A 16,427-nucleotide genomic window follows, 5' to 3' on the forward strand; every position below is an offset into this window, starting at 1 on the left:
ACGATCTCTGAAAACACGCTCTCGTCTTATTGCACGGTTGTAGTTAATATCCTGAACACGTTGAAGATGTTGTAGTTGTCGGAGTACGTCCATGTTTCATGTCCAAACACGTGATTGAGTTAGACATACCTCTTCATTGTTTTAACTAAAACGTGTTTTAGGATATTTTAAAACATGTTTTAACATTAAAATACTTTTATAAATATGGATGTAAAAACATGTTTTAGTAGCAGTGCTTTAAAGTTAAAACATATTTGTAAATATTGATTTTTCTTAAAACATTGTTTTATCTTTTTGAAACACGTTTTTATGTTAAAACACCTTTATAAATATGGGCCTAAGTGTCTGTATATTTAAGACAATAGGTGTGGATGCAAGAAATCTTTTTCACTTTTTAATTTATCTTGTCGGAAGCATATCTCAGATTTTTACCTCAAGACATACCAACGATTAAAGTGAATACCAGATACAATAATATATCTAAAAATGTTACCAATATCAACCCCTAGGTATATGTCAAGGGCGTAGAACGGCACAGATTGAACCTACATCATGTACTACCTATCTTATATACACCAAAATGCACTGCGCCACACCCAGCATAGACCAGAGAGAGAGAGAGAGAGAGAGAGAGAGAGAGAGAGAGAGAGAGAGAGAGAGAGAGAGAGAGAGAGAGAGAGAGAGAGAGAGAGAGAGAGAGAGAGAGAGAGAGAGAGAGAGAGAGAGAGAGAGAGAGAGAGAAAGAGAGAGAGACCGAACTCAATTATTAATGTAAAGTTATGTTTCCGTTATATCTATTGATTGTGTCTCACCAACAGATTGGGGCTATACTTATCCCTAATGTTTTAATTTTACTTCGTGTTTTCAAGACAATTTTTAATTCTCACCCACCTCCCCTCTTTAGGGCACTGGATGCATATAACATTTAAAGTATATAGTTTGACAGTTTGTGAGTACAGACCACCCATTAATACATGTGACCGTGTATTCCAAGATCATTTTTATAGGGGTTCAATAACAAATATTTGAAGCTGGCTTTGAGCGGTGCAGGAAGGATCTATTGCCAGTAAAGGGTCTCCTCTGGAGTGGCTGTCCACCTATAGACGAGGTACTAGATAGAGATTCATAGAATCAACCACTATTTTCCAAATGACTCTTTGACTGCATTGTGCACAAACACGGTTTTGATCATGGATAAACGGTTTTGTCATTCAGATTTCATAGAACACAAGTGTTCACATGTATAAGCGTATGAGACGGAGATGCAGGGGCAACTGGAGCAAATACTCAAATTCGGGCAAAAACGACAGAGATATACAGGCAAAAAACGTTCAACTTAGACCTTTTTACCATCATCCCACCTCAAAATTAGTTGTAAATTGCAGTCCATGTAAAAATGCGTTTTGATTCGTTTGCAACCCTATATAGCTGTTTAGCAGTAATGTTAATATCAATAAATATTGTTATCAAGATTCGGGCAGTTTCGTTTAATTCGGCCAAAAGCTGGGAGCCCGTACGCCTATGGGTGTGTGTTTTACAAGGTGTCCTCTTTAGCGGGATATACGGTTAGTACTTTTCGCAGTTGCCAGCAGAAACGTTCACAGTCTTTTTAGGACTAAACATTATGTTTTAGAAAAAGCACGGGGAATAAAATAGGTATGGTAGATAGGCTATTTCTTTCTGTTTTACTATTTTCACCTCTACAGGTCCAGATAAAATGTCATGTATATACTCTTTTCACCTACATAGACTTAGGGATTTTAATAACGTCTAGTCTACAAACATAGCATGTAGTTAATGTCTGAAGCCTTTGTTAAATCTGAATGACAAAACCGTATTTCGTGATCAAAATCGTATCTCTGTACAAGGCATACCGGCCTCGGTGGCGTCGTGGTTAGGCCATCGGTCTACAGGCTGGTAGGTACTGGGTTCGGATCCCAGTCGAGGCATGGGATTTTTAATCCAGATACCGACTCCAAACCCTGAGTGAGTGTTCCGTAAGGCTCAATGGGTAGGTGTAAACCACTTGCACCGACCAGTGATCCATAACTGGTTCAACAAAGGCCATGGTTTGTGCTATCCTGCCTGTGGGAAGCGCAAATAAAAGATCCCTTGCTGCTAATCGGAAAGAGTAGTCCATGTAGTGGCGACAGCGGGTTTCCTCTCAAAATCTGTGTGGTCCCCAAGCATATGTCTGACGCCATATAACCGTAAATAAAATGTGTTGAGTGCGTCGCTAAATAAAACATTTCTTTCTCTGTACAAGGCAGAATCGAAAGGATGTCTTAGGGGACGTCGTGATTGCTGTCATGATCCACTATCAGGTGTTCGTTTTTACCTAAGATTTAAATTTCGACTTTGCTGTTTTCTAATAGACTTTGTATTATAAAGAAGTGTTATATAGAAGTTTAATCACACACACACACACACACACACACACACACACACACACACACACACATATATATGCACATACACACACACATGCACACACACACATACTCGCACGCACGTACACACACACGCATGTACATACACACATAACAGCATTTGAAAGCTTAAAGAGACATACTGAGTTTCCTGCAACTTTTAATATGTTATCGACTGTTATAACAGCCTTTTTAACGATTGTAATTACATATCAAATATATTTTTCTGCATAAAATATTAGTGGCTGTATATTCAACGTGTTTCTGATCGTTCTAATATTTGTACTAGGTTAAATTTCATTTTATTTTCTAAAATACGTACGAAATTATTTGAGGACAGAATTCAGTTTGGGCTTCTTACAAATATTAAGACGACCAGAAACACATTGAATATACAGACACTGATATTCTAAACAAGAAAATATATTTAATATGTAAGTTTAATCGTAGAACTATTTTATTAGTCGGAAACATCTTACAACGCAGCAAACTCAGGAATGTCCCTTTAAAGCCCTTGTGAACATTAGGAATGATGATGAGCTAAATAGTGAGATGTCAAAGGTTAATGAGTGCAAATCAATCTCGTTCCAGTTTAGTTTTTGTTTCGTAGATATTTCTACAACAATTAATAATTCAAGTTTAATAATATTACTGTGTACGATTAATACACTACATACAATATTTCGATATTCCAACAAATATTGACCTTTGTTGAACATACAGCCAGAATTCTCAGATATCACATACTACTTTTATATTATTCCTCACAATATGATAATACATTCAAAACATTAATATGTAACACAGTAATAGGTTTATGATAATATGCACTTTTGGTGATTTCCAGAAAGACATGATATGTGACAGTTCATTTCACATTTAATGTTTTGACAAGTTTTGCAGCCTTATCAGTTCCAAGCCTGTTTCTTAACTTGGAGTAAACCAGTCCATATGAGCTGAATATCCGTTACACACCCGACAATGCTGCTACAGCAGACAACAGCTTCTTCACAACTGTCAAACCTTACTTGAACAATATGTACATGTTATTTTAAAAATATGTTTTACTTAAAAAATACTTAAAAACTAACGTCCATTTAAAAAGTGTCATATTTAAATACAGATTTGTGTTTCAAGGTAAGTCATCCTTTCACTGCAACTACATTTAAGTTTTAGAAGTTAGGCCACTCTTTATAGGCATATAAACATATTCTGAAGTAATCAATACCGGTATTGTGTTAACTTCTCTAAGTTAATGAAAGATTATAGTTTCATTCAGGTTTGAACATCAATGTACACTATAAGGTGGTATTATAAAAATATAGTCTTGAAACGTTATGAAAGGTTTGTAATAAGCCTATAGATATTTCTAAGGATGACTAATTTTGTATCAAGTTTTAATTTCACAATAATAAAAGGAATATCAAAATTGAAATGTAAATTTTTTTAATGTTTTTTGTCGATAGTATTTTTTGTTTGAAAATGTTTAAATATACAATTAAATTTGATGGATAATTGCATTGCATGAACCTTTAAACTCTTATTTAGTTGTTACTTGGATGAGTGGAAGATTACGTCACAATTTGAGAATTTTATATTTTCCAATTAAATAAAAGAAAAAATCAGATTATCTTGTTTAAATAAAAACAAAATCTGATTTAATCTTTAGAAATCTGATTTTTTTTTAATTAAAAAAAATCGCCAACCCTGATATATAAAGTGTCACTTACATTAGGATCTTTATTTTAATCCATATGAAAATTCACAATAATGATTAGCAAACTTCCTGTGCATTCCTATCAGAATATATCCAGATATAGAGAATCCGTTGAATATACTTTTGTTCTCTTATCCGGTTTACAATTACTGTTAGGTTTTCAGTGGAATTCAATGTATGTTTATTGTTTATATTTATAAAGTGTACACAAAGCAAGATGTTAATACATTATAATTACTACTGTCTGTTGGACAGTGTTTATCAGTAGGGCGGGTTTTAGCTCAGTCGGTTGAGTGTTCGCTTAAAGTGCTTGCGTCGCAGGATCGTACCACCTTGGTGGATCCATTCAGCTGATTAGGCTTTTCTGGACAAAGGCCGTGGTATGTGCTTTCCTGTCTGTGGGAATGTGCATATAACAAATCCTTTGCTACATTAGAAAAACAAAATGTAGCGGGTTTCCTCTAATGGCTACGAGTCAGAATTACCCAATGTTTTACATCCAATAGGCGATGATTAATTAATCAATGTGCTCCAGTGGTGTCGTTAAACAAAACAAACTCTTTTTTTAACAGTAGTATCCAATTTTATCAGTATTACTGGTGTCAATATTTTTGTTATTAGTGTTTATTTCATTAACAATTCACCGTGCTACTAGTATTTATTTGAAACTAGCTGTGGTGACCCCAACAAATCATTTTAATTGGATTTTCGTGCTTATATCCAATAAACGTTCAAGCATGCTATCAGCTATCGGTTCATTCTTTTTATAGTCCGTCCCATCATTCTATAAAAGTATTTTTTGTAAATAATTTCAATTTGGTTTGACGTAAGAAGAAAAGTAAATATGTGATCGAAATGAGAAGAAAATACTATATTTGTGTGCAATTTAAAAAACAATCGAATTAGAAATAAATAACTTGCAGTAAATTCCATAGCTTGAAAAAAGGTGTTCTTTGTGGGACGGACTATAAGTAGCACTAAACCAATTAATTTCAGGCTAGTTCAAAGTTCGAGGTGCACCGAACTTTTGATAGAGAAGTTAACACCACACGTCCTGTGATTGGTTATAAATGTGAGTATGTTGGTTGTAAAAAAAAATAGTTTCATCTGTGCTAAAAATTTAGAAAATTTTAATTAAATACCACTGTGTCAAGTAGCCTTGTGCTTGGAACACGTACATGTAAAAAAAGTACTCACATTTTGTGCGAAACTAGGGGTGTTGTAACAACATCTGGTTATACCGAAAATGAGCCATGAAAGGTACCATTTTCTGCAGTTAATACTTTGAGATAGGGGTTGTAGTACTGATGTTTATGGGTCATAGTTTGGTTGATATATTGCATATAGTGTTTTTAAACACAAACGTTAACATGGTCGCCTATGGAATTTTAATTGGTATAGTCCAACCTATAGGTCAAAGGATTAATGGTTAGCTGTTTATAGTTCGTTTGCGTCAAAAGGAAACTGATGAAATTTCATGTAACTCAGTAACGAATTATATTAAAATTCAGATAAAATCATATTGTTACGTTTTAAATGAATACCAACTCATAATGTTTTTGTTTTTTAAATGTCAGTGTAAATAAATAAAAGTTTCTTTACAAATGACCATCAAATTGCATATGTCATTGTTTGATACAAGGATGAAGGCAAATCATGGAACAGCCAAAGTTTTGCACCTGCAATGTTGCTTTTTAGTCTTTGATAACTGCACTATCGATTACTTCAGGTGAAACGACACTCCTGTCTGTTCCAGCAATTTATCTTCACCCCTGTATTAGAGATGTATTATCAATACAATAAGGTGGTAATTTAAGAAAAGTTTTTTTATTCCCATATATTTTTGTTGCAAAAAAAAAAAATGTTATGAGAATTGGTATGGATTTAAAACGTAATGATATGCTTTTATGATTTTAACATTATGCAGTATATAGTTATATGTCAGTTCACCTGTTCCCATTTGCCGCAAACGGACTATAGTGGTTTGTAAAAGAGATATCGAAGTAGTGACATTACAAAATAAAACTAACTCTGGCTGGGAGATGACAAGTGTCTGCTAATCCAAGTAGATTTTAATGTTATCATAACACTCAAAATATTTAGCATGTTGATGCCACCATTTGAATAACTTCGGGTTAAAACTCCACGTTTATTCTATCTGGTTTATTTTGCCAAATAAAGTTAAGCCATTTTATATATTTATTTGTTTTATTATTTGTTATGGCTTGTTAGGCAGTGAAATTAATACTTGAGGTATTTGAGGAATTATTAAATATTGTTTTTAAAAAAACGACTGTTCCACCTAAAACTGTCAACTTTGTTATAGACCAGAACCCCGTGTCACGAAGCGATCGTATCGCTAGGATCACCATAATGTAGTTATGCACTTAAAGTGATCTTAGGGCTAAGATCGCTTTGGGGGAACGGAGACCGGATCTTTATTAAATTTTTCATTTCATTAATATACATTTGTGATTTAAAAACAGAAATCACCCTTTGGTGGATTCCACACATATAATGTACTATCACTCGACGAAAACAGTAGCCGTCCAAGAATCATTGGTAAAGAAAAAGTAAATAGAAGGTATATGTCACATATTTATCAATACAGGAGCCAGTTCTTCACTGTCAAAGAATTATGTTTATAGGTGACTCTGCGTTTAATATGCACATCACATGATCTCCACAGATCTTACAATAAAATAGACATGTTTTGTATTTTTAAAATTAACAATGAAGTGTCTAAACGTTTGTCGAATTACAGTTTTGAAGACCATAGCCGTACGAGACAGAGTGGGGTGGGGGTACGAGGCAGAGTGGGGTGGGGGTACGAGGCAGAGCTGGGACAAATCCTCAAATTCGGGCAAAAACGATAGAGATATTCGGGCAAAATGTTTCTACCATGTATTTCCATAATTCTACCCACAATATTAGTTATTAACCATGTAAAATGTGTAGTGATTCATTCAGAAACCCTATTTGTATAGCCATTTGGCAGTAATGCTGATATGAATAAATATTATGATCCAGATTTCAGGCATTTTCGTTTAATTCGAGCAAAATTCAGCCTGGCCCACTACAAAACTGGGAACCTGTACGCCTATGTTAAAGATCTACATTATACTCACAATTCGGCCAACGCCGTGCGGCCTTGAGATGTTCATTAAATCCGCCAGTGTCCAATGCTAGTATCCCTCCGAGATATGTTGTCGCCTTGTTTTTTTATGCAGTGATACGGCGTTTGTTGTTGTATCCCTGCGCGTGCTGTAACCTCACTGTGGTGCAGGGGTGTATCATTCTCTTTGAGAATGGTCAATATACCACAAATTAAAATTTTGAGTAAAAGTCAGTATCTATCTGTGATATTTGTATTTTTGCACAGTTCTTTACACTGTTTTTATTTAAATCTTGAATTTTTATATTGATGTTGATCACACCTTATTTGTTTGCATTACGATAGTTTGATACCCAATAGCCGATGTATTTTTCGTGCTGGGGTGTCGTTAAACATTAATTCATTCATTCGTTATGTTACGAATTTTCGTGACTGAACTTAATTGTGTAATTTTTATGACATTTATATACAGTTGTTGTCTCCATCGAGTCCATACATCATGTTCTTGTGTGTCGCCCGCCTGCACTTTTACATCACATGAATGTCAGTTTTGATTGATTTGAGTTACCCAACAGATCTTTTTCACATGGGTGTCGCCACCTAAAGTGCAGCAGGGTTGTTCTGTCAGTTGCCTTCGTCTCTGCATCGGGGGCGGGATGTAGCCCAGTGGCAAACCGTTCGCCTGGTGCACGGTCGGTCTGAGATCGATCCCCGTCGGTTGGCCCATTGGACTATTTCTTGTTCCAGCCAGTACACCACGACTGGTATATCAAAGGTTGTGGTATGTGCTATCCTCTCTACGGGATGGTGGGATAGATCCCCGTCGGTGGGCCCACTGGGCTATTTCTCGTTCCAGCCAGTGCACCACGACAGGTCTATCGAAGGCCGTGGTATGTGCTATCCTGTCTCTGAGATGGTTTATATAAAAGATCCCTTGCTACTAATGGAAAAATGTAGCGGGATTCCACTCTAAAAATATATATATATATACCTAGAACATGCTCTATATTTTAACACCGCCAGACTCAGTTTCTGAGTTTCCCAAAACATAGCTGAAGACACTGGATGCATTTTTAAAATCTGGATGTCGTCGGCTTATTGGAATGGACTTGATACGCCATAATTATCTAGTTGAGCTACTATTTGACAATTGTTATTCAATGTTATGGTAAAAATGAATCATATTTAATTAGCTTACATTATTCTGGGACAAAATCAACATGTATCTTGTAGTTTTAACTCACACTAACATGAGCGCATGCACGCATATAAAAATAACAATGTAATTTTTCATTACTACAGGGCTTATTCCAAAGGTCAGTTAATTGAATGTTATTGCCGGTGTGGTTTTAATTTTAAGCGATTTGTGTGAAATAAGAACATATCAGACTTAAAAGTGACACCAGACTTACATGATGACATAACCGTCCAAATATTACTGTAATAAACACGTATTTTATGCTTTGTAATGTGATAACTTAAGTACATCGTATATTTTGGTAAAATGTAGTTTTTTGGCACAGATTTATTTTTCTTTCAATATTTATTTTATTAGTAGCCTACGAATATAGCATTTACAGTATCCAAATTAAATGTTTCGTCTCTAGGAGGACAGCCACTCCCGAGGAAATTCTTTACTGGAGATTATACCACCTCTTGCATTGTCAGTTTATTTCATCTCTCTTACATCGCTAGAAAGACTGCCACCACAGACTATTCTGTACTAAAGCACGCGCAGTTCTACCTTTATTCTCTTTGTACTGCATTATTATTAAATAACATTTACTTCAGAAACAATGCAAGTCAAACTGCATATCGTGGCATTTTTTATTCACCCTTGTATTAAAAATGAAATTTAATCTATATAATTGGTAATTTGTAAAGAAACAATTTTATTTATACTGGATTTCTTTCTTTTTTTTTTAAATGTTATTTGAGTTGGTATGGGTTTAAAACTTAAGAACATGTTTTTATATGAATTTTAACTTTATTTATTATGAAGTTACATGCCAATTCATCGATTTTATTTTGAAGCAAACAAACAATGGTTATTATTCAACAAAGAACATTATAGTTTCGATTTTCGCTGTGCAGTTAAATTTCAATGTAATAATTGGAGGCTAGTTGAATTTGAGAAGGGCCAGTAAGATTTTTCTTCAACAGGACCTGCTGGCGACCATGGTTTTCATGTTAATTTTCAGTCCTGTTGTTACACCGTTGTCGAGCCGAGACAAATAGCCACAATATCAAAACGTAGTAACCTGATATTTAAAAAATAATAATTTTAAGCTATACTTTTTTCTCTTTTTTTCTCTTTAAAAATAAACCCGTTTAGGTGTGACTGGGGGAAGTTCTCCGTTATTAGTTTACACGTCGCTGCTATCTACCTCACTACTTGACAGTGTAATCATTCCTTGCAGGAAGCTACTTGTTTATTTGCTACTGTTGTTTTTGTTGTTGTTTTTTTGTGTGGGTTTTGACGGGGGTGTTTATCATTATTTTTATATTGGTTTTTATTATTTTTTAATTCTTTCTTTCTAGGTTTTTTTTTAATGTTTAATTCAAAAAAGTAATTTAAAAAATGGATGTTTAAAAAATAAGCAACCAACACACTGTCATGCGCAGAATCATTTCCTACTAATCTGGTAATATACTGTCATGCGCAAAATTCATTTCCTAGTAATTTGATAACACATAGCAACGCCAAATGTATCATGCTAGCAACGGAATTATTAAAAAGGGGTTACTGGACCACAGGAAGAAAAGTTGCATGATATAGTCTGTTCTTTACTTGTATAATTTTAACATAGCTGATATATTGTCGAGTTGGAGGTGAAACCAGACTTGAGGAGCACGGTATATGCCGGGTATCTCAGCGCTAGAGCCCTTGCCTGATATGAGATAGGTTCTAGGATCGATCACCCTCCGAGGACCCGTCGTGTTTTACTCTCTCAACCAATGACTCTTCACTGACATATCAAAAGTCGTGGTTTGTGCGATCTTGTCTATTGGAAATTGCATATAAAAGACATCTTGCTTCGGCTCGGTGGGTTTTTCCCGTCCCAGCCAGTGTGCACCACAACTGATAAACGAAAAGGCCGTGGTATGTACTGTCCTGTCTATGGTAAAGTGCATATAAAATATACGCATGCTGTTTTATCAGTAGGGGGTACCTATTTGGCGACAGCGGGTTTCCTCTTCCTCTTTTTTTCTCGATCAAGTCAATGTGAGACCCAAAATCCGTAGTTTAAAAATATGCTGAGGTATATACTCGAGGAAAAAACGTTTCTGTGCACGGGATAAAATGGACTCAAACCAACTGTAAAGTTTGTAAATGGTTTTGACAATGTCATATGTGTACAGACCATAATTTTGCAAATCGTCTCATACTACCAATGCACAATGAATAATATTTTGAAAATAATGTGATTTTCCCCCTTCATTGCCGCTAAACATATACCTTGTGCAATACATGAACAGAAACCTTTTCCCGTGGCACATTGGGTTATTTCTCATTCCATATAGTGCACCACGACTGGTATATCAAAGGCTGTAGTATGTGATATCCTGTCTGTTGGATGGTGCATATAAAAGATCCTTTACTGCAAATCGAAAAGAGTAGCCCATGAAGGGGCGACAGCGGGTTTCCTCTCTCACTATCTGTGTGGTCCTTAACCATATGTTCGACGCCATATAACCGTAAATAAAATGTGATGAGTGCGTCGTTAAATAAAATATTTTCTTGTACCGACTCAGCAGCAACGGATGTTCTTCCTTAATATCTACAATAAGTTCCACACTAACTATATCTAATAGCCATGCTAACGTGTTGTTAAATAAATATTTCAGCACTTTAACTGTAATAAACCCAAAACAGGGGTGCAGAAAGTACTCGGCCACTCGCCAAATGCGAGTACAAATTCTGACGGGCGAGTTAAAAAATGCAACTACCAGTCCGACGGGCGATCTATCTCATTCTGACTGACTATTATAATTGTTTTTATTTATTTATTTATTTTGTATTGAATCCGCGACACCGCATAAACCATACAATAATTCCGTACCATTGAAACAAACTGTTCAGAATGATGTCGAAATACACAATATATGCAGCGCATTGCCAATAGACGACTTCGGAGTTCCGAACTGCGCGAGCGCGAATTTCCAGAAACGGGTTATACCGAAAACGTAACCATGCCAAAAACGGCCCCAAACGAAAATTGAACTATATTGCACAAAACGGTACCTAGTGTTGGCTGAAACGGCACCACAATCCATGGCTAAAAAAACAAAACCGAACCCCCCCCCCCCCCCCCCCCCCCCCCCCCGAATGTATGCCTAAAACGGTATCCTTACAAGATATGAACGATGATATTTTCAATAAAACTGCTATATTGTTATCTCCAACAAAAATGGTTACTTTTTTTATAGTGGTTCCGGTTTAGCCTAATTCCCAGGAAACAGTCAATTGTTCCTAAAAATTAGTTGTTTACGTTGTAAGTTGCCGGTGTGTTTTCAATACATTCTTCTATTAAATACTTGCAGGATGTCGCTTGAATTTTGTAAATCTATATGAAAGAAATGTTCATAACGTAGTCTTGATCTGAATATTTCAACATGTATTGATTTGTCAATTAAGGTTTGGGGTATATTTTCTATAGGCTGGCGGACTAGTAGAAATTCTGGCGGGCTAGTAAATTTTAGTTGGTTCTGGTCCGGCGGGCGAGTGAAATGTGTTCCATTTCTGCACCCCTGCAAAAGACTAAGATAATGAACAACACACGCCAATAAAAAAAGAAAGAAAACTTTATTTCGTTATTTTGGTCGATCACAATCATAATAAAAATATGTATTAGATTTTATAATTTAGCAGGTTTCTTCAAAATGAAGTAACCATAATCGGGAACAGTACCCATTATTTGACTATATACAACATCAATTCTTTAACATTATTTTCAGTAAGTGCGCGTGTTTGTGCACATGCGTGCGCGCGCGTGTGTGTGTATGTCGATATGTATATATTCCATTATAAAGCAATGTGTACCATATTATTCTTAATTAAATAACATTTAATATTAAAGTTTAAAACGTCAACAAAATGTTGAGGTTTTTTATTTTATTAAATTGTTCTATTATTTTAAAAATAGCTTCGGATGGTTCGTTGACAAAGCCCTGTGTCCCCCAGGTGCGTATGTACGTACGTGTGTGTGTGTCCCTCTCTTTCTCTGTGTGTGTGTGTGTGTGTATGTTTTTGTGCGCGCGCGCGCATCAGTACATGTATCGGATTAGATAGATTTCATTAAAGTTAACATTCTTGGTAAAGTATTGTTCAAAGATTAATTCAAAAATACCAAATCTACATGATATTAAACATAAAATACATCATTTCTATGAATAGTCATTCGAGAATAACAGTGTTCTGACACGATTAATAGTAATAAACACACCTGACTATATACTAAAAACAAAATATATTAAACTAATATTTTTTTTTTTTTTTTTTTTTTTTTGGGGGGGGGGGGGTAATTTATTTAAAATTATTCAGTTTGAATCCCATTTTGTTTTTGTCTTATAAAATTATTAATGTCTTGTGAATATTGTAGGCCCATTTTGACAGTATTTATCGAAATAATTAAACTATTCGCGTTTTTATAAATACATAAAATAATATGCATTTACTAAAGTGTAAGTATTATTTTCAAAAGTTTTTCAAAATTGTGCGATATTTTAAAGCAGTTAATGTTGTTTAAAATTGCGTTAAAAATCAAGTAATTTCCATCTTGTCTTCTTTATCAATTTTATTGTCCCAAAAAGTATGTTCTAAACAAAAATAAGGTACTTCAGATTGTGATATAATTATTTCTGATGAACCAGCTTGTACCCTTTTGAGAACACAAACTAGAAGAGTAGTCCACAAGACACATGGTGGTGACTGCTGCGATCGATCAGTGACCGGACCTTACTTGGGGTGGGTGGGTGCAAGTTCATTGCTGCTAACGAAGTGTTAAAAGTTACAATGGCACGAAATAATAACAAAATAGTAACAATAACATCATTTTCATCTGAAGTTAGTAATTTTTTGAAAATTATTTATATCGACGTTTAAATATAATGGAAGACGCGGAATTAATATACTAACGAAAACACCACACATGAGGCTAAGTGACAGCATATCAGACGACACGGGTATCAACAAACAATAACGTTAGATATATCATAGTAACGTTATGTAATAACTATAGCATTTGTATTAAGGGTTTCTGTTTTGGGGTACCTGTGATCGGACGAGTTCTCGGAATTTTGTCATCGCAATAAATCCTGGTTGTCCATGACAGCGTACATCTATCGTCCGATTTATCACGAAAATTAACCAATGGAAAAAAGGCTTATATGAAAGTTGTATTATAATAATCTTTATATAATATTTCTGATTAAATATAGGATATTAATGAAATAATAAACTAGTATTAATAGCCAATAACACAATAAATGTTATATCCAGTGAGAAGTATTCAGCTACAAAAACATCTAAAAGTCGTGTGGAAAAGTGGCCATGAAATAAGTGTTTTCAGTACTACGGCTACAATATATGGTCATGGCATTTGAATTGTTTTACTGGTTCCACTGTAGTTGTCCATTAGTTATGCACTGCATTCCAGATCTGAAATAATTGATACATGCAATCAGTACATTATAGATATATCAAACTGTTTGCCCCCCTTTCCCGAAAAAAACCCAGGTTAGTAAATTAAAAACAAGCATAAATAAAAATAAAATTAATGTGTGCTTCCATCGTACCTACGGTATATACATTGTATATGATTTTTTTATGAATGTCAAACATTCAATCATATCCAGGACTCTGTCCAAATTTGCCCTGCCCTGTCCAAATCTTAGCTAGAAAACTGATATGTCATCAACACATAATAAATTTATGTCATCATTACAATTCATCAGTGAAGCTTTAGTTAAACAAATACATCATTTAAGTCTTTAATTTAAAAAACACATTCACACTCTCTCTGTCTGTCTTTCTCTCTGTATCTCTCTCTGTATCTCTCTCTGTATCTCTCTCTCTCTCTCTCACACACACACACACAAACATACACACACTCTCTCACCCCTCTTTCTCTCTCACACATACACACAAACACACACATACTGACACGCACACACACACGGACACACACACGCACGCACACACACATGTATACATACACTCCTCTATACACACATTTCACTGGAGTATAAATCACATTAAAGGAAAGAAATATTAGTTCAACAAAAACTCAACACATTTTACACTATGGCTACTTAGAGAGGAAGGAAGGACATGTTTTATTAAACGACGCGCTCAACACATTTTATTTACGGTTATATTGCGTTGGACATATGGTTAAGGACCACACAGATATTGAGGGAGGGAGAGAGAGAGCGAGAGAGAGAGGGAGGGAGAACGAGAGAGAGAGAAAGAGTGATAGAAAGAGAGGGAGAGAGAAAGAGAAAGATATATATATATATATATATATATATATAGAGAGAGAGAGAGAGAGAGAGAGAGAGAGAGTACATACCAGTCGTCGGGCATTGTCTGAGGCAAGGAACGGGACGTTGCTCTGTGTGAAAGCGCTCGCTTGATGTGCGGTCGGTCTGGGATCGATCCCCGTCGGTAAGCCCATTGGGCTATTTCTCGTTCCAACCAGTGCACTATGACTGGTATATCAAAAGCCGTGGTATGTGCTATTCTGTCTGTGGGATGGTGCATATAAAAGATCCCACCGATGGGAATCGATCCCAGACTGACCACGATCACTGGGCTACGCCCCAACCCTCTACCTTTGAGCTACAAACCATCTTCATGTATATGTATATGGAATGGTTCGTGCGTGTTACCTTTCCTTCTTGCAGAAGTTTGGTGACGGCATCGATATCTGGTGCCATGTAACGATCGACATCCCAGGGTCTGGAAAACAGAAATAATTAAAGGAATTTTTCTTTAACCATATAGTCCATAACTCTGTGAAAAATGAGTAAATCACTGTGGAAATCAAATTTAATCTGTAACAGTACATGATAAAGTTAAATTAAAAATTTCAGTTCAATATTTGGAGTTCTTGCGAAACAAAAGTCCAGAAAACAATATGTGGGACAGACGGACAGACAGACAGAAGGATGGAGATGAAACCTATAGGCCCCTCCGGTTGGACCGGTAGGGGACGAAAAGGTGTCCTTTTAGGTTAAAACTTGCTGTCTTTCACGTGTGCGTTAAATGTGTGTTATTGCTAAGACTCATTAAACAAAATATCGAGGCCCCTCACCCCAACAAAACACACACACACACACACACACACACACAGAGGGAGACGCCGCACCCACACAAACACACACACACACAGAGGGAGACGCCGCACACACACACACACACACACACATACAGGAAGACACACACACACACACATACAGGAAGACACACACACACACACACACACATATACAAACACACACACGCACACACGCATACACAGAGACACCAAAAACCCGAAACAAACCACACCACAACAACAACAGCAACCGACGACATCAATAACTAAGGTGCATACTTAGCCACCGTTCTGACGAGTTGGAAGACTCGTTCCAGCGGCGCAGTGGTCTTGAGGGGTCGATGCAAGTCCAGAGCCTGGCACGCACCGAGCAGCTCAATAGCCAGCACTGCAAAGCGAAACGAGAGTGAGAGAGAAAAAAAGAATCAGTCCTTGTTTCCACAAAATCTGTCCTGTACACAGATCGACGCAGACGCTGTTACGTAGGCGTTAAGCCATCGGGCTTAATGCTGATATGTACAGAGTTACATAGATCGACACAGACGCTGTGGCGTAGTAGTTAAGCCATCGGGCTTAATGCTGATATGTACAGGGTTACATAGATCGACACATACGCTGTGGCATAGTCGTTAAGCCATCGGGCGTAATGCTGATATGTACAGGGTTACATAGATCGACGCAGATGCTGTGACGTAGCCGTTAAGCCATCGGGCTTAATGCTGATATGTACAGGGTTCGCACCGCGCTGTCGGCTTCCAACCAGAGCCAGTGTTAACGGGACATTCCTGAGTTTACTGCAATTTTAAAGATGTTATCGACTACTACAGACTGTTTAACGATTGTAA

The 16,427-nt window shown here is 36.2% G+C and overlaps 2 protein-coding genes across 2 annotated transcripts in view; both read right to left on the reverse strand.

Moving 5' to 3' along the window:
- Positions 1–93, reverse strand: part of LOC121368615 (putative nuclease HARBI1) — a 645-nt gene extending 552 nt beyond the window's left edge. Inside the window, exon 1 of the mRNA XM_041493354.1 lies at positions 1–93. This exon is cut by the window's left edge and continues 552 nt beyond it. Coding sequence (XP_041349288.1) covers positions 1–93 — 93 coding nt within the window.
- Positions 94–12,054: 11,961 nt separating this feature from the next.
- LOC121367951 (histidine ammonia-lyase-like) overlaps positions 12,055–16,427 on the reverse strand; it is a 19,410-nt gene continuing 15,037 nt past the window's right edge. The window contains exons 13-15 of the mRNA XM_041492421.1: positions 15,862–15,970; positions 15,155–15,224; positions 12,055–13,922 (exon numbers count right to left, since the gene is read on the reverse strand). Coding sequence (XP_041348355.1) covers positions 13,899–13,922; positions 15,155–15,224; positions 15,862–15,970 — 203 coding nt within the window. The 3' untranslated portion in view covers positions 12,055–13,898. The remainder of the gene's footprint in view (positions 13,923–15,154; positions 15,225–15,861; positions 15,971–16,427) is intronic.

The sequence above is a fragment of the Gigantopelta aegis genome, chromosome 3, assembly GCF_016097555.1.
Source record: "Gigantopelta aegis isolate Gae_Host chromosome 3, Gae_host_genome, whole genome shotgun sequence".
NCBI classification, from domain to species: domain Eukaryota; kingdom Metazoa; phylum Mollusca; class Gastropoda; order Neomphalida; family Peltospiridae; genus Gigantopelta; species Gigantopelta aegis.